Source organism: Hoplias malabaricus, chromosome 5 (assembly GCF_029633855.1).
Source record: "Hoplias malabaricus isolate fHopMal1 chromosome 5, fHopMal1.hap1, whole genome shotgun sequence".
NCBI lineage: Eukaryota > Metazoa > Chordata > Actinopteri > Characiformes > Erythrinidae > Hoplias > Hoplias malabaricus.
The window spans coordinates 32,824,363-32,846,409 of record NC_089804.1 but is presented as its reverse complement, the minus strand read 5'-3'; the positions used below and the strand labels follow the sequence as shown (position 1 = coordinate 32,846,409).

At 42.3% G+C, this 22,047-nt stretch overlaps 2 protein-coding genes across 5 annotated transcripts; one reads left to right on the top strand and one right to left on the bottom strand.

The window, feature by feature from the left end:
- The first annotated feature begins 2,873 nt into the window (after positions 1-2,873).
- dennd2db (DENN/MADD domain containing 2Db) lies at positions 2,874-14,844 on the top strand. 3 transcript variants are annotated; one of them, XM_066671289.1, is made up of 13 exons: positions 2,896-2,955; positions 3,966-4,251; positions 4,442-4,533; positions 6,221-6,488; positions 6,559-6,628; positions 6,711-6,788; positions 10,969-11,109; positions 11,261-11,409; positions 11,492-11,663; positions 11,745-11,795; positions 12,855-12,936; positions 13,690-13,939; positions 14,208-14,844. In XM_066671289.1, exons 3-13 carry the CDS (start codon positions 4,443-4,445, stop codon positions 14,344-14,346), a joined length of 1,491 nt encoding a protein of 496 aa, XP_066527386.1. In that variant the 5' UTR covers positions 2,896-2,955; positions 3,966-4,251; position 4,442; the 3' UTR covers positions 14,347-14,844. The 3 variants fall into 3 exon arrangements, with proteins under 3 accessions (XP_066527387.1, XP_066527385.1, XP_066527386.1); XM_066671290.1 differs by lacking the exon at positions 3,966-4,251 and having other exon boundaries at positions 2,874-2,955; positions 13,690-13,926; XM_066671288.1 differs by lacking the exon at positions 3,966-4,251 and having other exon boundaries at positions 2,874-2,955.
- dram2b (DNA-damage regulated autophagy modulator 2b) lies at positions 14,802-20,818 on the bottom strand. 2 transcript variants are annotated; one of them, XM_066671292.1, is made up of 10 exons: positions 20,691-20,780; positions 19,611-19,871; positions 19,342-19,503; positions 18,641-18,708; positions 17,279-17,421; positions 16,967-17,144; positions 16,099-16,181; positions 15,876-15,968; positions 15,658-15,803; positions 14,802-15,550 (listed from the first exon to the last, which is right to left on the bottom strand). In XM_066671292.1, the coding sequence occupies exons 3-9, from the start codon at positions 19,470-19,472 to the stop codon at positions 15,687-15,689; spliced, it is 813 nt and encodes a 270-aa protein (XP_066527389.1). In that variant the 5' UTR covers positions 19,473-19,503; positions 19,611-19,871; positions 20,691-20,780; the 3' UTR covers positions 14,802-15,550; positions 15,658-15,686. The 2 variants fall into 2 exon arrangements, with proteins under 2 accessions (XP_066527389.1, XP_066527388.1); XM_066671291.1 differs by lacking the exon at positions 19,611-19,871 and having other exon boundaries at positions 20,691-20,818.
- Between the last annotated feature and the right edge of the window lie 1,229 nt (positions 20,819-22,047).

Sequence of the window (22,047 nt, the reverse complement as noted above, 5' to 3'; positions counted from 1 at the left end):
ACAGATCTCAATAGCACTCCCCTATAAACAATTTTTTACAGAAATATTTTCGCTATGTGTTCGGCTTAAAAGGGTTCATTCATAGATAAATATGACATTTTCCTACAGTTTAATAAACTGCTCATTGCTCCTTAAACAAAGGAAACAAGTACATTTTCCTTCTTAATATTTGTATCAGTAATGATTTGATGAAATAATAAATATAAAACACAAAACAAAAATATGATAAATCCCTACTCAAAATTACTAAAATACGGGGGGGTTCAGCGGTGCAACCTCTCACAGTTCCTCCTGGAAAAGCAAACCTCAAGTTTTTTTGGTCTTTTTATGTCTTTCACTCCCTCCCCATAGTGGATAGCTAACCTGTTTACTAAGGGCTCCTAAGCTTTAGCTCACCAGGCTCTTCAACTCAGAGAGGAGGCGTGGCTATGGTAGCATTGTGATTGGTCAGGGCAATAGTGACATAAGCATTATCAACTATTAGGGTGGCTCATTCTACATTGAGAGGACAGCGGGTAATTTTTGAGGAGAGATTTATCATATTTCTGCTTTTTGTTTTTTATCTAAACTTTGCTAAACGTTTTACATAACACCAAGTTTAGAATTATACAACAACAAAAATAATCCCCCACAAAATTTCAAAATGGGTTCCCAGGGGTCTTCAAATACGTCCTTGAATTGAGACACAGCTGCAGAAACACAGAGCTTCTCTTGTCCTGTTTAGTGTCTCCCACTGTGATCCAGTCGGTTCTGTTCTTTGTGGATCTCAGTTTGGAGACACTGGAAGCAGCACAATCAAACTGCTGTAGCTTTCAGTCTGCGTTCATTAGATTGTAAGAGAGAGAGTGAGTGTGAGAGAGAGAGAGAGAGTGAGAGAGAGAGAGAGAGAAAGAGAGAGAGAGTCGTGGTTCAGGATTTTCTGTAATACATTAGTGTGAATAACAAGAAAAACTTTATGAGTAACTCATAAAGATGTCAGATCAGGGTAGTGGGGACTGTGTTTGTGTTTGTTTGTGTGTGTGTGTTGGGGCTGCCCCATCAGCACAGCTTAGCAGAGTTTATATGTGTTCAAGTTTGGCATGGGCTCGGGGTGTGGTGTCATGGGGCTAGAGCTCAGCTACTTGTACAGGCTGGGATATTTTTATCCTGTTTCTCTAAACACACCTGAGAGAAGAGTTGTTGCTCACCTGTCTCAGGTGTGTTGAAGGCAGGTGGGGGCCTGGGTGTCCCTGAGGGGCAGGTTATTTAAGGGGGAAGGGGAAGAAGCACATGCAGGAGCACAGCGTGATATTCTTCTGGAAATAGCAGGAAAGTGTGAGGAGCTGTCTCCACTGGAAACACCAGACTGAAGGTGTCGGCCTAGGTCAGCTTTGGTCTTGGAAGGTCACATTAGATCACTACTATGATCTGTTCACTGTTAGAGGAGCTGTGTGTGTGTGTGTGTGTGTGTGCGCGCGCGCGCGCGCGTGTGTGTGTGTGTGTGAACACAAAAACCTTCAACATCTCTCCCAGACTTAATGCAGACTTTATGCCGTTAGAGACATCATTTTTAAAATTATATTTTAACCTTGATTTAACCAGGCACATCATTAAGAACATATTCTTATTTACAGAGGCAGCCTGGCAAGCAGCAAATACTACTCGAGGAAAAGAATTTATAAAAAGGGATTTATAGAAAGGGAAACAGATGAAATATAAACATTTGCTACATGATCAAACATACAAGAGCAAATAATAATAATGATGATGATAATACATTGTGAATGTGTGTGTGTCTGTGTTGCCCTGTGAAGGACTGGCGTCCCCTCCAGGGTGTATTCCCGCCTTGCGCCCGATGATTCCAGGTAGGCTCTGGACCCCCCGCGACCCTAAATTGGATAAGCGGTTACAGATAATGGATGGATGAATAATAAATTTTATTTATAGACGCTTTTCAGGACTCTCAAAGTCATCAACATAGGCAACATAGAAACAATAAAAACAGGTAAGCAAATTAAAGAATAACATAAAATCAAGGAAACAGGCTAAAGATTGTATGATGTCCCAAACAGGTGGGTTTTGAGGCCTAGGAAGTCGATATTACAGATGTCCAGTGAGAGGGAGTGTGCTGAGCGGCTGTTATATGTTGTTGTTACTTTGTTGTTGTTTGTTGTGTACTTTTATTTTACTTCACTGTGAAGTGATGCTGAAACTGTTGCCATGGAGGCCGTCCCGATAAGAGTTTCCTGAGAGTTAGTGCTGGAGAAAACAGAGCATCTCTGAGTCCGAGACAATGCTTCAAACTGACTTTTACATGATTTGTGTAGTGATAAACTTCTGTTGATATTTACTGTGGAAGAGTGTGAAAGCTCCCACTGTCAGGAACAGGGTTAGTCAGATAACTTAAACCCAAACTTCTCTTAATGTTAAACCTGACCTCGGACTTAAGCTACCTGGTTAAGGGAGAAATCCTGCTTTGGAAGGAGAGATAGACAGAGAGAGAGAGAGAGAGAGAGAGAGAGAGAGAGAGAGAGAGAGAGAGAGAGAGAGAGAGAGAGAGAGAAGCAGAGGGCGCTGTTCTCTATGTGATTTTAACACTTCAGTAAAACAAACACTAAGCTGTCAGTCAGTAAATTATTCTTTAAATAAATAAGTATATACGTTTCACTTAAATTAGAGATATATTAAGGGGCCGTCCAAGGAGTTATAAAATACCTGTTTCTGAGTGTAAAGGGGTCATTTGAATAGTTGGACTTTCCCTTGTTTTGCTCACAGCAAATTCATCAGCGAGGATCAAACACGTGGGGCTGAAAGGGGGAGGGGCTTATGCATGCAGCCCAGAGTGTTAATTTGGGGAATGGGCGTGGTTAGCTGTAGGTTTAGGGGCAGGGCACAGTTGATATCAGCTGTGCTGAAGAACAAACGATTAGAGACAGGCGTGAGAAGTGAAGCTGCAGCGGGGAGCTGAACGTGAATGTAAGTAATGTGGATTTTTAAAGATAAGTATTTATGCTTATTTGGATTATATATATATATATATATATATATATCCTACTCTTTCTCCAGCCATCAGCAGAAAGTTTAGAAATCAGCTCAGAATGTGTTGAAATCTGGATATGATTCAGTGAATATCTCCTGTCCCGATTTTCCCACACTGGCCTGGGTCTATTATTTCTAACTGACCTTTAGGAAGAGGAGGAATGTGAAATTAGCATTCAATAAAGAGGTCCATGTTTAGGGGCTTTTAGCTATAAATACAGCACTGACCACCTTTTACCCTTGGATTTGAGGTGAAAGTTGATTTAATGCTGATTTACTTCATTAAAACAGATTATTTGAAAAGAGGTTTGTTTTGTGAGTATAGAAATGACCACAGCAGGGTTTCAGTTTTAGTTTGGAGTGGTGCATTTTGGGTGGACTTGGCCTTTGGCTATAAAGGTTAGGCAAGGCAGAAGACAATAGTTAGTTAGTTTTCCAGCTGTGCAATGTGTGTTCCAGCTGTGTAATGAATACTCTACACTAGACTCTGGAACATAGCTGTGAGGATCTGATGGTATTCAGCCTCATAATCATTGGTGAGGTTCAGGGGCTGGTGTTGGGGATTAGTTCTGGATCTCACACACCACTCCATCTCATCCCAGAGGAACTTCAGCCCAATATATCTATATATATATATATATATATATATATATATATTATATAATTGGTAGGTGTTGATCTTTAAAGAATAAGAACCCCCTGTCTATTCAGCGCTGACCTTCAGACCTGAGCGAACCCTGGTGACCCCCTGGTGACTACCCTTTAAGCTCCTGTTTGCCTGTTGTGTAAATGTTGTTTGTCTATTGTGTTGTTTACATGATGTTGTTTGAATGTTGCTTACAGTGTACAGTTGCTCTATGCTCAGGGCCATGTTGTGGTGCTGCTGTGTGCTCAGAGTTTGAGTAACTGCTGATTTATGGATGTTGCTCCCTCTTTACGGGAAACAGGGAAGAATGCATGAGGGAACTTCCAGATGATTTCAAACACCTTCAGCCCTGACCCCTGCCCTTGGGATTTCCTCCATTCTCGCACTTTCACTTTCACTCAGCCGATGGAGAGATCAGTGTGACATCCGGATGGAAAACAGGAGAGTTTCCAAAATACAAACCTGGCTCTAAAGAATTCCAGACGTTTCCAGAGTACAGTCAGACATAAACATGTTTCCCATAAAGTCCTCCCATTCCCAGAAGAGTGTCTTTAGGGGAACCCGCTCAGGAAGGGCAGAGGATGAAGGTACATGTGAAGTTCACTTAGGGCCTCAACTGTTCTGTCTTACAACAAAAGGACATGTGTATGTTTACAGTCATCTTACAGTGATTTTGGCAGGGGTATGGAGTGTTATTGGACTTGCAAAATACAGTAACACCACCTTCATCCCCTCCATTCATGATCTCGCTATATTTTTCTGTGTCTCTCTCTCTAGGATGATGTCTGCTCAGACAGATGTAAATCATGGCCGAATGAAGAAGATTGGTTCCATGTTTTCGTCTCTGCAGGAGAAACTGCACAGAGACAGTAAGTTTCTCTCTCTGGTTTTCAGTTTAGTTTAGCTTTATTGGCATTCATTGAAATTTCCAATTTTTGCCAAAGTAATTACAGAAAAGAGTACTATTTTTTTTTTTTTTTTTTTTTTTTTTTTTTTTTTTTTTAAAGTAAAAAAACAAAAATAAAAACAACAAAAAGCAAACAAACAAAAAACATGAATTGTAACAAAAACAGAAAATTAATAATATTAAACCCAAATATTTTACATTTAGATACATTTAGGGATATTACACAGTTTTTTAAATACAGATACAGCTTTGGTGCTCCCCGAGGAGCTGATTTAAATGCCCAGGTATGTGAAGCTTGTGCTCTGGTTTAGGGTTTGTCCTCCATAAGAACTGGTATCTGTTTTCCTGAGATCTGGACTTTTTCTGGAAAATCAGGACTCTGGTTTTATTGAGGTTCACTGTGAGACTCCAGCTCTGGCAGAATTGGTGCACCACGGACAGACTCTTCTGTAAACCCTGCTCTGAGGTGGACATGAGGACCAGGTCGTCAGTGTAGAGCAGAGTGGTGTAAAGTCAGGCCGGGGACGTCTGACTGCTCCAGAGCTGTTGCCAAATCATTTATATAGATGTTAAAAAGAGTGGGACTTAAACTGCACCCCTGTCTCACTCAGTGGCCCTGCTGAAAGAACTCTGTTCTGGATTGGCCCATTCTTATTGACATTTGCTGTTTAAATAAAGTAAATTTATTATGTCAAATATTTTCGGAGTTTGGGGAAATTTGTAGAGTAACCCTTTGTGTCATATTGAATCAAAAGCTTTATGAAAATCTACAAAGCATGTGAATGCTTCCTTTGGTTACTGGTGATATTTTTGCTAATTAAAGAATGTAGAGAATAGATATGGTCTGATGTGCATTGTTTAGATAAAAAGCCAATTTGAGATTTGCTCAGGACGTTGTGGTTCATGAGGCAGTTCATAATTTGGACGTTTATAACACCGCAGAATACTTTTCCCAGGTTGCTGCACACTCAACCTGTCTCAACCTCACCTTTCCTGCAGTGACCAGTGGTCCAGGACCATTTAAACCTGCCTCTCTTCATGGGTCTCTTCTCACTCACTCTCTCTCTCTCGCACACACACACACTTGAACTGTATGTAACAATGCAGTCATTTAAGGAACTAACAAACACACAAGACAGAGGCTGTTCCTGTGCGATGTACACACACACACACACACACATGGATCTTTATAGATATGAGCACACACACACAAGCAAACACAAAGGCTGCATTGTTTTCATTTTTGTGGTTCCTGCTCTGCTCTTAAGCTGTGGTGTTAGAGCTCTGTGTGTGCTGCTTTATAAAGAGGGTATTGTCTACATTTGAATAATGACCTCTGTTTTTCACCGGATGTTTGCTCAGAGATTACAGCATGACACTGCGCTTCTTCTCATCATGTGGATTCTCAGGTCCTCAGCTCAGAGACCACTGTGGTATGGATTAAATGCCAGGGTTTTTTCTGTAAATACTAACCGTAAACAAAGGACACACAACACACTGCCCAGGGTCACGAACAGATCTATATTCTGTTCCTAGGGGAACATCATTCCCATTGATTCCTGCTGTAAGGACTTCACACACACAAGTCCTCAGTGGGCATAATCTCCACAGACTTTATTAATAAGTTTCCTGGTGTGTTTATGATACAGAAGCTGAGAAGAAGGACCTGCCGGCCCCCCAGCCCAGATCCACTGCTTACCTGGATAGGGCAGCCTCACCTGGACAGACCTTCTTTTTTGAGCGCCTGCTGGTGGTGAGTCTGAGGAAGAGGAGCAGCGGTGAAGGCTATGAGCCTCAAATCAGTTACCAGTTCCCCAAAGGCACCAGCAGGTCCCAGTGGGAGGAGGAGGAGAGGGTCATCACACTCTTCTGTTTCCCTGAGGGTGTCAACTGGGCCCCCCTCACAGAGTACCGCAGGTAACACACACACACACACACACACAAACACACACCTCAGAGTGCTGACTTTGTTTGTGCCCCCTGGCAGTGAGACATTCTCATTCGTCCTGACGGAGGTGGACGGGAGCCGGAGGAACGGTTACTGTCGCCGTCTGCTGGTGAGAATGCACTTCTGCGGCTGCCATTGTTTACTCTGATGTCGGTGGGTGGAGCTTTTCTCAACTCATTTCTTCCTTTCAGCCTGATGGCAAAGGAGCACGCCCCCCAGAGGCCTACTGCATCATCAGTAGACTTGCTTGCTTTGGCCTCTTCTCCAAGGTACAGTACACAGCTCCTCACAGTGGGCTCTGGGGGACAATAGTTGGCTGTGTGGGGCACTAGTAAGCTCTGAGGGGCTCTAGTGGGCTGTGGGTGGGCTCTCTGAGGCAGTAGTTGGGGGGCTGTGGGGGGCCTTCTGGGCTATTGGTGATGGTCAAACAGCGAGTTCTTCATCTTCCTAAAATGCAGCATTTTCTTTGGAAACACTCACACTGATGATGAACCTCAACTTCCCCCTCATTTCTCTCTTTCTCTTTTTTTTCCTCTCTCTCAATTTTTCTGTTTCTCTTCTGTTATCTCTCTCTCTCTCCCAAACATCTTTTGCTCTTTAGCTTTTCCAAGCATGAAATAATTACACTACACACACACAGTTTGTGTACTTTTTATTAGTTTGATTCTTAGACTTAGATTCTTAGAATGAGAGAAATGGAAAAAATGATTATTAATTTTCCATTTAAACACACAAAGACAGAAACAAGTATTCAGTCTGTCTTTTTGTTTTCTCATTTCTGTCTCCAAAACTAATATACGGTTTATTATTTTGATTAGGAAGTGTGGGCAGGCTTAAAGCACTACTTTTACTTCATTTGTCGGTCTGAACGATGATCTGTTCCTTGGTGCCTCTCCACAGTTAAAATAAAAGTCCCAAACTCTTAGACATCACTGTGCTGTGTGGACCACTTGCACAATGTACTATGATGTATATTCGCTTTCTGAACTGCATGTCTGTTTACTTCTGTGTAGCGCATATCAACACTTACCCTTCGGATCTCCTCGCCTGTTTCAGTAGTTTGTTGATTAGACAGCCTTTTGATGAATATTATTATTATTTTTTTGTAGTAGTGTATTTTATAGCATTTGTAAATACACTTTTAAGTGATGATTAAGCAGTTAGGCTAATGCTAGTGCCACACAAGTACAATAGCTAGTGAGCTGTCAGTCTAGGAATGCAATTAAATATTAGAACAAGTAAAACAGTATATTGTTGCTGTCTTAAAAACATGTATCTCTAAAAAGCTAACTTTTCAGGAACAGGAAAAGGCAGTATTTCTCTGCTGGTAACAGTAAAAATAAACCACAAATAACGCAGTTTATACCCATTACAGCTCAGAAATGTAAAAATATCTATTGGGAGCATGTCCAAAAGTTTCATATGTGAAATGGACTTGTGTTTATCATAGACAGCAAATATTGACAAACACGGACTTCTTTTAGTGGATTCCAACGAGCCACGTCCACTTCCGTGTGACCACAGCCTGCAGCGTATTCTACAACACTGCTGCTATGAATTCATGTTTTAGCAAAAGCAGCCTATCATTACTAAACTTGATCCAGATCAGCACATTTAATCCTGAGATTAATTATAGCCACACTGCTTTAATATTTCATGTCAGTAAATGTGAGATCAGTTGTTAACTTTAGCGCAGACACTTGGACAGGACTGGAAGAATGGGAGATGCATGGTTTTTAATGGACAGGTCTAGCAGCCAATGGGGACACTTGTTATAATATAAATATAAGTATATAAATAGTTATATAATTATCTTATCATGATTTATAATTAAGCCTGCCCACACTTCAAAATCAAAATAATGATGACAGAAACGAGAAAACAAAAACATAGACTGAATTCTCTTTTCTGTCTTCATGTGTTCAAATGGAAAATGAATAAACAAGCTTTTTTTTTTAAATTTTGTTTCTCCATTCTACATTCAGTCTAAGAATCAAACTAATAAAATGTACATGGACCCACACTATGGCGTCAAAAGTGAGTCAAAAAGATTTTGAGCTTGTAAAACAATAGTCACAGCTTTAACGGAAGTACATGCATGTAAAATTCAAATCCACAAATGTATTGGAATGCTCAAATTTGAAACAACAACAATAATAATTTAAATTAACAAATGTGGAGAAATATTTGTAATATAATTACTACTAATAATTTTTAAATGTGTAGAAAAGATTTGCATTTGTAAATCATATGTTGTGAATGTGTGAATCAGTACCTTCCCAAATGGCTTAAAATGTGCTAGAGCAAACATTTTTAAGGTTCCAAATATGAAAGTGGGAGTTTTTCAGTGTGGTGGAATAAATCCACACTTTCACCTTCTCTGCTGCTTGTGTGAATCTCTTTTTGCAGCTGCTGATTTTTGGCCCTGTTTTGACAGCCAACTGATGGACCATTAGGAAAGCTTTAGCTGCACCAATCAGATTGTGAGGTTTCTTTAACCAGTCAAAACACTGATTTGTCGTTGTCACTCAACTTTGGCACACTGTTGCCTTTTGCACACTTTTGCACACATTGCCTCCAATTCTCTGTCATGGCACAAAAAGAAACATGAACTAGCATTGTTACTTACCTGACTCTCCATTTTCCATTGTATCTCTGATTGAGCTTTTCCACCAAAAGAACTCTGGTTCTTGAACTGGTTCTGTTTCTGATGTTTGGAACCTTGGTTCTTTCCAGTGAACCTGCCAGTGTTTCTGCACATTTAGGGGGGATCCACGAATACATCATCACGAGGGAGTGTCGCTGTGGCTGAATACAGCGGCAAAGATAAATTGTTAGTCATGACACTACCGTGGAGTCAGACCAGAGTGAGATATAATACTGTGTAAAGGTTGCCGAGTTCAGAGCCATCCTGCTGAACTTGTGAACAGTTGATAAACGTAACCAAGAGTCATGGCTCTAACCAACTTGCATGGTGTTGCGCCTAACAGCACCGGAAACACACACTCCATACGCACACTCTCATATTCCATATCATCAATCAAATCAAATTTATTTATATAGCGCTTTTCACAACTGATGTTGTCACAAAGCAGCTTCACAGAATTCCAGTAAGACAAAGATTTGACATGAAATGTAAAAACAAATGTAAAACCCTCAAGTGAGCAAGCCAGGGGCGACAGTGGCAAGGAAAAACTCCCCCAGCTGAGGAAGAAACCTTGGGAGGAACCAAGGCTCACAAGGGGTGACCCATTCTCCTCTGGTCAATCTACTGGTGATAATAGTTAGTAGTCCATGAGAACTTCGGTGTAGGGACAGCTTCAAGGCACTTGGTGGTTGCTGGAGCGTGGGCAGCTGGTCTGAAGCGTGGAGGAGGATCTCGACAGTCATCCATCAGTGTCCAGACAGACAGGTGCGCAGTTGTTTACTCAGAAAGATGTAAAGGGATGGAATTAGTTTTGAACTGTTTTGTGTTTGTAAAGTAGAAAATATGAAAATTTCCAGAGTGTGGCTAATGACTCCGGCAGATCTGACTATGACAGCTTTAACTAAAAGGAGAGAACCAGAAGGACACACAGACACGGGAGCATCCTGAAACACTGGCATCCCTCCGCTCCACCGTCAACAAACCTGAGTGATCGCGAGAAGCGGCAGGACGACAGCACCAGCATCTCAATTTACTATAATTCCCTGTGTCCATGCACCCCCTGGATCTGCCGCCTTTATCTATGGGGGAGCATTAGCTACCAAAAGATAAACTAAACAAATGAGTTTTTAGCCTAAATTTGAAGATTGCGACTGTGTCTGAGTCCCGAACATTTTCTGGAAGATCATTCCAGAGTTTGGGGGCTTTATAAGAAAAGGCTCTTCCCCCAGCTGAGGCCTTCTGAATTCTGGGAACAATTAAAAATCCAGTATTCTGTGATCTGAGTGAACGTGGAGGCTCATAATAGGAAATTGTATCTTGAAGATATTCAGGAGCAAGCCCATGTAGAGCTTTATATGTTAATAACAAAATTTTGTAGTCAATGCGGTATTTAACAGGCAGCCAATGAAGTGATGATAGAACTGGGATAATATGTTCACATTTTCTAGTTTTAGTGAGGACCCTGGCTGCAGCATTTTGAACTAGTTGAAGTTTCCTTAAATTGCTACTGGTGCATCCTGACAGTAGTGCGTTACAGTAGTCAAGCCTTGAAGTAATAAAGGCATGTACTAATGTTTCTGCGTCCTGAAGGGATAAGGCATTTCTAATCTTAGCAATATTGCGAAGATGTAAAAAAGCTGTCCTAGTGATACTACCTATGTGTTGATCAAAAAGTAAAGAGGGAACACACTCCAGATAAACCCCCTCCGCTTGGATGTATGTTTGATGTTGTGATATTTGTTTGATTTTGTTGTTTGCTGAGTATTTGTTGCTGTGTTTTTGATGTTGGTGTTCCTGTGCAGATCTTTGATGAGGTGGAGAAGAGGAGGAAGAAGTCCATGGCGATGATTTACCCATTCATGCAGAGCCTGAGGGAGGCAGCTTTCCCTACGCCCGGGAACACAGTCAAAATCAAGAGCTTCATCCCAGAGTCCGGCACTGAGGTCTGACACACACACAAACCCCTCAGACATATCACCATCATTAAATAATCTTACAAAACGGTGGCAGTTGTTGTGAGGCCTTGAAATGTGGCCAGAGATCAGAAACTACATGCCACAGATTAACATCTGGATCTCTCTCTCTGTGCTGTAGATTATCAGTCTGACTCGACCTCTGGACTCGTGGCTGGAACACGTGGACTTTAGAACGTTGTTCCGGTGTTTGACAGATGAGGAGGTGCTGCAGGTATTTGCTGCTACAGTTCTGGAGCGACGAATCATCTTCATTGCAGAGGAGCTCAGGTTAACACCCCAGCCAGAACTCTTGCTAGGAAAAAGCTGATCAGCCTGTGTTGTGTAAAGAGCTATGTGTGTGTGTGTGTAGTACTCTCTCTCAGGTTCTTCATGCTGTAGCTGCTCTATTGTACCCATTCTTGTGGCAGCACACCTTCATCTCCATCGTTCCCCGTGTTCTCCTAGAGGTTTATCTAGCACCGACCCCGTATCTCCTCGGCATCCAGAGAACCCTGCAGAACCTCATCATTGACCACTCTGATGTGAGTGAGCGAGAGGAAGGGGGAAACAAAGTGTGTTTGTATATCTGCTGTCACGTGTGTTCACACTGTTTTGTTCCACAGCTTTTGATTGTGGATCTCGCAGCACCAACAGGAAGCAAGTTCATCAGCAAAGTGAGTCTCACTCACACACACGCACACACACCAGTGTTCAGGGCCTGAATGCTTCTCAGTGCTCAGACAGTGGTTTAGTGAGTGTAGGTGCGGTGTGTTCAGGGCTCAACTGTGGTTTATCTGGAGTCGCTGTGTCGGTGGTGTCTCCCCTTCTCACAATTTGTACAGATTCACACAGTACAGGGGTCCTGTGGTCATCCTGTGGGGGGGTACAAGAGGATTTTGCTGTGGAAAATGGTCAGGAACTTAACAAACATCTTGACAACATTTCCCCACCCCTCCCTTACCCTTGGTAATGATCCATCGGGCGGCACGGTGGCTTAGTGGTTAGCACGTTCGCCTCCCAGCGCTGGGATCTTGGGTTCAAGTCCCATCTGGGTGGAGTTTCCATGTTCTCCTCATGTCGGCGTGGGTTTCCTCCGGGGTCTCCGGTTTCCTCCCACAGTCCAAAAAAAAAAAAAAAAAAAAACAACCATGGAGGGTAGGTGAATTGGCTTCTGTCTAATAACTGTCCTGCTGTGTGAGTGAATGTGTGTGTGCCCAGATATGGATTGGCACTCTGTCCTGGGTGAAATCCTAGTGCCCGATGCAGTCCTCCAGGTGGACGAGCGTTCCTGGTCGAGAGTACGCTGTACGTGTTTGGCTGCGGCTTCTTGCCAGTGTGTGTGGATTGGAGTGTTGAGTGTGGATTGTAAAGCGTCCTTGGGTATCTAGAAAGGCGCTATATAAGTGTAACGATAGATAGATCTATCTATCTGTGGCTGTGTGTTTGTCTCATCAGTGACGTCAGTTCAATGCTTGGGCTTGGGTCAGTAAAGATGGGTACTGTACTGAGTCCAGCAGCTTGTCCCAGCTCAACAGACACATTGATTGCACTGGTCAAATAACCCAGATCTGTGGGTCGAACGCTCTGACAAGGTCTGGATCGCCCACAGTTCACCCTCAGAGAGGATTGAAGCTGAAAAGCATGGTGACTCTGCATAGTAACCTGCACCGGGCCAAACAGGACCTTCTCTAGACAGAGTTTAGTGATTAACACTGGTGCTGTTTTCACCACAGATCGGTGATGAGGACACCCTGATCACGGCAAAACTACAGGAGGAACTGCTACAGGAGCTGTGTAGGAGGAAACACAACGCTAGTGAGTACACACCCACACACTGACAGACTTGCTCACTGACCCATGTGTCACTGAGTGTAGCAGATATTTCAGTGATATTCAATAAGGAGTTTACTGGCTAAAATAAACAAGAGCAAAGAGAAACTAGGCAAGCCTAGTTTAGCCAGACCACCATTAGCCATATAGCCAGTCACAGATGTTTTTCAGGCATTTCAAAAACAGGAAAGCCCAAAATACATACCCTTGTCATTGGAAGGTCTGGAGAAGCTTTGGTGTTTCATATCAATGTCTCTGTTTACAGTAATAACAAAGTATAAAAATAGTTCATCTTTTCAGTTGCTGACAGTGTATGTATCATGGAAAGCCTGTTATTTTCTGTTCATACAGAGCTACAAAATTGAAGCACTGTGTTGTGATGACATTAAAGCAACTTGTTACCAGAAAGCAACAAGATAACAAATCAAGTTTTTGAACATTTTTACAACCTTACATTTTATCAACCAAGTAATCTACACTTGATAAAGGAACAGGGCTTCACTGGGAACTAGATATTTATTACTGACTTACATTTCTGTAAGGGTCCGACTGATAAAACTGTGCTGTAAAAATAAATTCAGTCTTGTTTATTTTGAGTAACACTCAATTAGCAGTTCCTACTCATGCATGCGTGTTTCAACGTTAGGTGTCTGTCAAACAGTAAGCACAAATACCTCTTCTAGCAAAAATGAGAAAGAAAAGTGTATTTTAAATTATCTCTCTCTTTCTGTGTGTCAGACACTGAGGAGCTAAACAAAGTGATCTCTGAGGCGTTCCTAACATTCTTTGTGAAAACTGTGGGCCACTTTGCGGATCACATTAAAAAATCTGGAAAATCATCCGGGACGTTCCAGAAGAAAAGTTTCCTGAAGGCAGTGGAACCGAAGAGCAGCAGAAATTTCGTAAAACAGTTTGTACAGACACAGATGTTTGACCTGTTTATTCAGGAGGAGGAAAAACAGCCCAACCGTGAAGGTCTGCAACACAAGTAAACATTTCTCAAACACACTTAAAAACACTCTTTTAAAAAATTCATGCTTACTCTCTTTATAAAACATTTGCAAGCACTCTTTAAAAGCATTTTAAATACACAATCCTTTAATGGCCTTTCCCATGTGGAAGACCTGCGCTGTAAAGCTTAAAGTGATTAATTCAGGGACAGTTAAACATGAACTGTAAAACGCTCTGTCCTAGGGGGTGGGGCTGTGGGCCTCTGGGCAGAGCTAAAAATGCCTAAGCTGTCTGTATTCCTTCAGGTTTCTTCCACAGAAAAGTGGTGGAGTTTCAGGAGCGGAGGAAGAAGGAGCGAGGGAAGAGTGGATGGAGGAAGGGGGTCATTGTCTGAAGCCTGGGTGTTGGTGGGATCTTTTGATTAACTGTGTGTGTGTGTGTTAGAGACAGAGAGAGATGTGAGGATAAACAGACGATGCTGTGTTTTATAGAAGCATTTATTTCTGACAGATCTGAACAACTTTAATTATAAACTGATACAAAATCATAGAGGATTTTAATGTGAAATATTTCCTCAGTCCCAGAGGAGAGTGAGTCAGTTACAGCTGACTGAAATGCACTTTATGTTTCATGAAGGAATAAAGTATGACTAAAATAAAGGATGTTTGATTATTTGTTCAGATCTGAAACCGAGCTAAAAATCAGATCCTTGTTTACAACAAAACCAGAGATGTATCTTCATTAAAATTCCTTCTGTTTACACTGATCCGCTAAATACTGATCTAGTACAGTTTATTGAGCTGTTTGTATGAAGTTTGTAGAAAATATAACTCAATTTATACACAGTACCCCCCTCCCCCTTTTTAGACAAAAATGGCAGCAGAAACACTCCTTATAACATCAGTGTGAGCAGGTGGGGCTTAACTGCTGTAAGCTGAATATGTATAAAAATATTGCAGCGCTCAAACGCTATACTAGGGGAAAATGCCAAAAACATCAGGTTTTGCTCACAAACCACTTTTATTAATCACCTGAGACCAACAGTCATTACAGAGATGAGTTCCTCTCAGACAAAGGGTTCCTCTTCTAAAATGAGCTTTAAGGAGTTTCCTCCCATCCCTGCCTCCAACAGCCCCAACCTCACTGCCCAGCTTTCAGCATTACAGTGAGTACCTGACTGCAGGAACACATTCCAAAGAACGTAAGAAAAATAATACAACATAAATTTGATAACCAAATCCAGTTAACCCTCCAGCTACACAGGGCTACTCTTACTCCTGCATGGCATTATGGGAGTGTTAACGCCACAATACTTGTGACATCACAAAAACAGTGGAATAGAAGCAGGTCCCTTCTGTAGCGTATCTGAAATGTTAATGGAAACAGTATGCTGCTTTAATCCTCCACCACACGCTGCAGTTTATTCAAACATAAGTGCTGTGAGAGAGAGTTTCTAAAATATTTGTGTCTAAAAGCTGCCTGTGGAGAAATACAGAGGTGGAGATCAGGGTCAGTGAGTTAACACATCTGGATCTGAGAATCAATCCCACAATTTCATCATTACAGCTCAGTAGACAAACAGCTGTGGAGCTCAGTCCTCCACTCGGTCTACAGCGCAATCTAGTGGTTAAGATGGAGAAATTTAGAGCTGTGGAACAGAACAAATTGAGAAATCCTGATTAGTGACAGATCAGTTTAGTACTGGTTTACAGACAAACACCCCTTGCTAGTCAGAGCTGGGAGGTGCATATTTACCACCAAAGGGGTGTGTGTGTGTCTCTCTGTTAGATGGACCCTGCCAGCAGTGGTGATGTCTCCCCTGGCTGGTGGGCATTGTTGTAGTGGGTGGAGTCATGCAGGGTGTGGCTCTGAAGCTCTGCCTCTGCTCTCAGGTTAATCTTCTACAAAGAGAAACATTCAGACATTCAGTACTCCCACCATAAACTATAGTGTGTGAGTGTGTAGTATCTCACTTTGAAGTCTCTGATGTAGGTGAGGAAGAAGCTGATGAAGGAGAAGGCCAGGGACCACTCAGACACCGTGCTGGCCATGTGGGCTGCGTAACCCTGGAGAGTGGGGAATAGCACAGTGTAAATAAGGCCTTGTTTGATTAGGTGACACTTTAGATCTTTTTTTTCCCCAAAATAATGTGATTGTGATGGGTGCCTAAACTTTTGCACAGAGTTAAACACTCACAGGATCCATGGGGTCCCAGTGCAACTTCTTGGGGATGTCCACTCCAGGCAAACTGCTGTACACAATCAATGAGGACACAAACACTGCAGAGCTGTTAAAGAACTACACTACACACAGAAAACGCCACAAACACACACACACACACACACTACACTGCTGTTAAAAGTGGTGATACCCACCCCCTTCTCCACAGTGGAACATGTTTCTGGTTCTTAATGAAATGTATGTGACCTGCTTTGGTCAAAACCCAACAAGCCCCACAGCAGCGTTCTCCTGTCCAAACAGCCCTGTTAAGAATGCCTGCTTTTAGCGCCGATTCCTTTAAATGATAATGAGCCGCTCGCTGTTCACCCCGACCCCGAGTGCACAGCAGTGTAGAACAAGGAGCAGAAGCTTTGGTTTTCAGCTGTTTTTGCTCAGTTCTTTCTTCTCTGTTCTCATTTTCTCCGTGCTTTTGTGTTTGTTTTGCTGTGTTTAACCTCGTCTTTGTGCTCTAGTCCAGCGCTGTGATTGGACAAACTCTGAGGCAATTCTAAAGTCTTTGCACTTGTCGTTCTGATTCTGCTCTGCTCATGACATCTTTTTTTATCCCATGATTTCTGACGGCAGTGCACAAAATTGACTGGGGTCTCGTTTCACAGTGTGTGGGTTAACTGGCTCCAGATTCACACATTAATGTGAGCATGCACCAAAAGAGGGATATTTTCATAATAATGTCCTTTTTGAAGAACTACGCTACACACACATATCAACACAGAAACAACACACACTGCAGCACTGACAGATGAACACACTACACACTTCTGTATGAACATATGACTGTAGTGTGTGTGTGCATGAGAGAGAGAGAGAGAAAGAGAGAGGATACTGCTGATGATGCTGCTGAAGGTCCACACACAGAGACAGAGCCGAACGCAGAAGATGTTCTTGCCATGTGTGTGTGGCTGCATCAGAAAGGACAGCACAGTGTGCGTGAGGACGTACAGAGCCCCCATGCCAAAGGTCAATATCGCCCCCAGCAGGTGGATATAGAACAGCTCCGTCTTCTGCACAAATACAAACAGAGCAGGGGTCAGTTACCCCCCCTCTACTCCTCCTGTACAGTATTACAGTCTGTCAGAATCACAGTGTGGATCACATGGACATCATGAACCCTGGCCGCGGTCAAATGGCTCTCTACCTGGAAGTTGGCGACCACGCACATGCCGAAGGAGCTGGCGCAGCCGAGCAGAAGTCCCACACGGTTCAGCAGGAGCAAACGTTTCTGCTCCGGAACCACCAGGGCCTGGACCTGTTTATACCGCACATACATGGTGGCAATACCTGAATAAAATACACACATACATACATTTCAATTTAAAACACAGGATCAGAAGAGGGGAATGTTGAGTAGGCAGGCCTTGGTTGCAAACTCCTTAAGTGATAATTTTCCTCTTAATATTGCCCTTAAATGTTGCAGAAACAATGCCTTCATTGATGCACATGTGTTTTCTTCAGGATATGGTCATGAATTGTGCTTCCCTTAAAGTGTTGCATATATCTCTTTAAAAAGGTTATGTATGTAAAAGCTCCCTTTAACTCTCAGAAAACAGTGTGTCTGAGTTTTTAAGCTGATTGTGTAACTGAGTGAACTTTTAGAAACATGATTTTCTAGACGTTCTAAGCGATGAGATGCTATGAAGACACAGATTTGATCATCGTCCAATTTATATAATCACTAGAGAGCTAGAAGTAGACCTTGGACATGCAATACAGTGTCACCATGTGTTACGTTACCCCTGATAGAGCTTTTTCCATGTTCTTAAAAGAAATCACACACCTGAAATATCTCAAAATGGACTGATCTGAAAAATCACAAACAGCTGAAACATCTGAAACATCTAAAACTTCTAAAAAAAAATCTCAAACATCTGAAACATCTAAAATATCTGAAATGTCTCAGGCATCTCAAACATTCGAAACATCTGAAATATCACAGACATCAGACACTCCACACAGCGCCACCATGTGTTACCTGAGTACACATCTCCTGATAGAGCATTTTCAGTGTTTTTCAATGTCACACAGCTCCAGGGACCTGGAGTTTGTGGGTTCAAGACCTGCTGTCAGTGGAGAGTTTGGTGTGTTCTCCCCGTGTCCACGTGGGTTTCCTCCACATGCTCTGATTTCCTCCCATGGTCCAAAAACACACGTTGGTAGGTGAACTGGTGACTCAAAAGTATCCATAGGTGTGAGTGAGTGTGTGTGTGTGTGTGTGTGTGTGTGTGTGTGAGTGAGTGTCACCCTGTGAAAGACTTGCGCCCCTTCCAGGGTGTGTTCCTGCCTTGCGCCCAGTGATTCTGGGTAGGCTCCGAACCCACCGCGACCCTGAACTGGATAAGCGCTTACAGGCCGTGAATGAATATGAATGAATCTAAAACATCTGAAATATCTCCAACATTTTAAACATCTGAAATATCTCAAACAACTAAAATATATATAAAACATATCAACTATCTCAAACATCTCAAAAATCTGTTTATTAAAGAGGGTTAACCTGTACCTAGAAATGCAGACACGTCCATCATGATCCCGAACACACACCTCTCAGGGGCCACCGTCCCTGTGTCACTGCAATAACACACACACACACACACACACACACACACAAGTCAGGACATTGTAAATTGCACTTACAGTGCTCTAACTTATATAACACTGCAGTTTTCCTGTCTGTGCTTACCAATCTCTGTGTACCTGTCTGTTTGTATCTGTTTGCTTGTATCTGTCTGATTGTATCTGTCTGTGTGTATCTGTCTGATTGTATCTGTCAGTGTGTATCTGTCTGTTCATATCTGTCAGTGTGTATCTGTCTGTTCATATCTGTCAGTGCATATCTGTCTGATCATATCTGTCAGTGTGTATCTGTCTGATCGTATCTGTCAGTGTGTGTCTGTCTGCTCGTATCTGTCAGTGTGTATGTCTGGTCGTATCTGTCAGTGTGTATCTGTCTGTTCATATCTGTCAGTGCATATCTGTCTGATCATATCTGTCAGTGTGTATCTGTCTGATCATATCTGTCAGTGTGTATCTGTCAATGTGTATCTGTCTGATCGTATCTGTCTGATCGTACCTGTCAGTGTGTATCTATCTGATCGTATCTGTCAGTGTGTATCTGTCTGCTCGTATCTGTCAGTGTGTATGTCTGATCGTATCTGTCAGTGTGTATCTGTCTGATCGTATCTGTCAGTGTGTATGACTAACCTGATGTAGGGTACAAGAGGGTCAACATGTCTCAGTGTGACAGCTGTGATGTAAGCAAAGATAAACGTCGCCGCCGTCCACACGACCAACGCCATGGGTAACACACACAGACCTTCCTGAAACCACCACATCTCGCTCTCTTTCTCTCTCACACACACACTCCTGCAGGGAGACAAACAACACACCCCTTACAATTCATGAGAACAATGAACAATATTCATTTTATTTTTCTGACACTAACACACTCACCCAGTCACTCTCACACTCACCTAGTCACACCTGTGGACAGTTTCACACAGTCCGTCCGCCTACCAATGTGTGTTTGAACTGTGGGAGAACACACTCCACTTGAACAGTCAGACTGAAAAAGGGCGGGATGTTTGAACGTGAGGACGCTGTTAACACGGTGGACTCAGGTGGGGACCCTCTGACACAGTGGACCCTGCAGACCTGGTCCTGTTCCGCTCCACACAGCTACACTCTGTTTCACTGATAAACCGCTTCCTCTTTTCAGGAGAAATGAAAGCAGCCTGTGAACAGCAGACATTATTTTAGCTTCACTCTCATTTCCTCTGCCTCTGGCTCCAGAGAAGATCATGAGATCAACCTCAGATCTCCCCCACGTCTTCCTCATGTCTCCCTCACATCTTGCTCCCTCACATATTGTCTCCCTCACATCTTGCCTCACATCGTACCTCCACCCTGACTTCAAAGGGTTCATGTTGTTAGAAAAGTGTTTATCTTCATGGACAACAGTGACACATTTAATACAGTCACCTGCATCGCCTTGTGCTCTCTAACTCACAGCAGAGAGCACTAATACACAACCACGCTACTACTACACTAATACACAACCACACAACTACGTTACTACTGCGCTAATACACAACTACACTACTATATTAATTCACAACTATGTTACTACTGCACTAATACACAACCACATAGCTACGCTACTACTGCACAAATACACAACTACACTAATACACAGCTACGTTCCTACTACACTAATACACAACCACACAAATACGCTTCTATTACACTCATACACCACTACACAAATACATCACCCTGTGCTCTCTAACTCACAACAGAGAGCATCAGTTTAAACAGGGGCTGTCCCTACACAAGAACATTATTACACAACTACAGTAAAATATAAACATGCTACTACACTACTACACAACTACAGTATAACATAAACATGCTACTACAGTTCTGCAGTGTACACAACTACACGTCAACTACATACTACACAACTACACTACCACTAAACTCCACTTGTACTGGAATATTACAACACACACACACACACACACACACACACACACTGTTCAGTGTGATCTTACCGAACGGACCGCATACAGATCTTCCTGTTCAGGCGTGACGTCACCTCCTCATGCTGTCACCCGGAGACGGTTCTCTTCTCCTTCAAGAACAATAAAGGAAGAGCAGATCTCTGCTTAATGCACTTCCTATGAGCTTCACACTACTCGCTGACGTCATCCAGCTGACCCTGCAGTAGCGCATCTAACCAGCAGAGGGAGCACACTGTAAGAGCCCAACTCATCAGCAGAGGGCGTGCCGCTGTCAAAGTCTTTAAAGATTACAGTTTTTTTTCTCAATTGCTTTGGTGCATTTATCTGATCAGAATTAAAATGATCATAACTGTTAGTTCAGCCTCCACAAGATTTAGTGTCATGTCAGTCAAAATTAACTTGAATGAATGCTGAATAGTCTTTCCCTATGACACTAATAGTCCTAATTTCATTGTTTGAATCATTGCATTCAAAAATGTTGAACTAGTTGTCAAAATCAGTCAAGTAAATCTTAAACATTTCTTTATCATTTTTTCCTGAAAATGTCTCCCAAATTAAACAGTTCTTCTCAGGTGAACCTCAGCTTTCACCGATGAGGAGTGTTTGAAGCATTAGTTGTAACTGGCAAGCATATATGAACCAAGAACATAGTGTGTACCAATTCATTGACACAGAAATGGAAGGACGGCATCATGGAAGAGGGTGAGGATGCATGGAGGAAGGGGACTGTACTGCACTACTGTCACTGTGTCATACATGAAGTTTACAGTGGGACAAGAACTTGTCACTTTTTGCCTTTTACATTTAGCAGGTGGTTTCATGGAGCTAACCTTAAATCAGTATATCTCATGTTTACTGTACATTACTGTAATTTTACTCTGCACCACATGGGATTGAAAACAACCTCACAGAGGTGGAAGAGGACTACTTCTTACTCTGCAACAAGAGAAAGCCATTTGTGCAATGGTGACTGCAAACAATGCAGTTAGGTTGAAAGAGATACAAAGCTCTGTTATAGAGAATGACAATATATTTGGGAATACTGAATCTGTTTCAATCTCTACAGCTGACAGAATGCTCAGGAGAAATGAAATGCACATGAAACAATTGTACAATATGCCATTTGAACGAAACAGCGACAGAGTGAAGGAGATCCATCACCAGTATGTACAGGTAAAACATTTGTGTTCTATGCATTCTTTAATGTGCAGTGCTGTAAACTGGTTACTTTGTATACCATGCAATACACTTACATGGCAGTTCATACTGTGTAATATGTTGTCCAAAATGTTACACAAGAAAAGTTGTTATACACTGTCAGAAAACTTGTCACTGTGGTGGTACCCTCTAGGGTGACCAGATTCATTTACATTTCGGCATTGCTGCT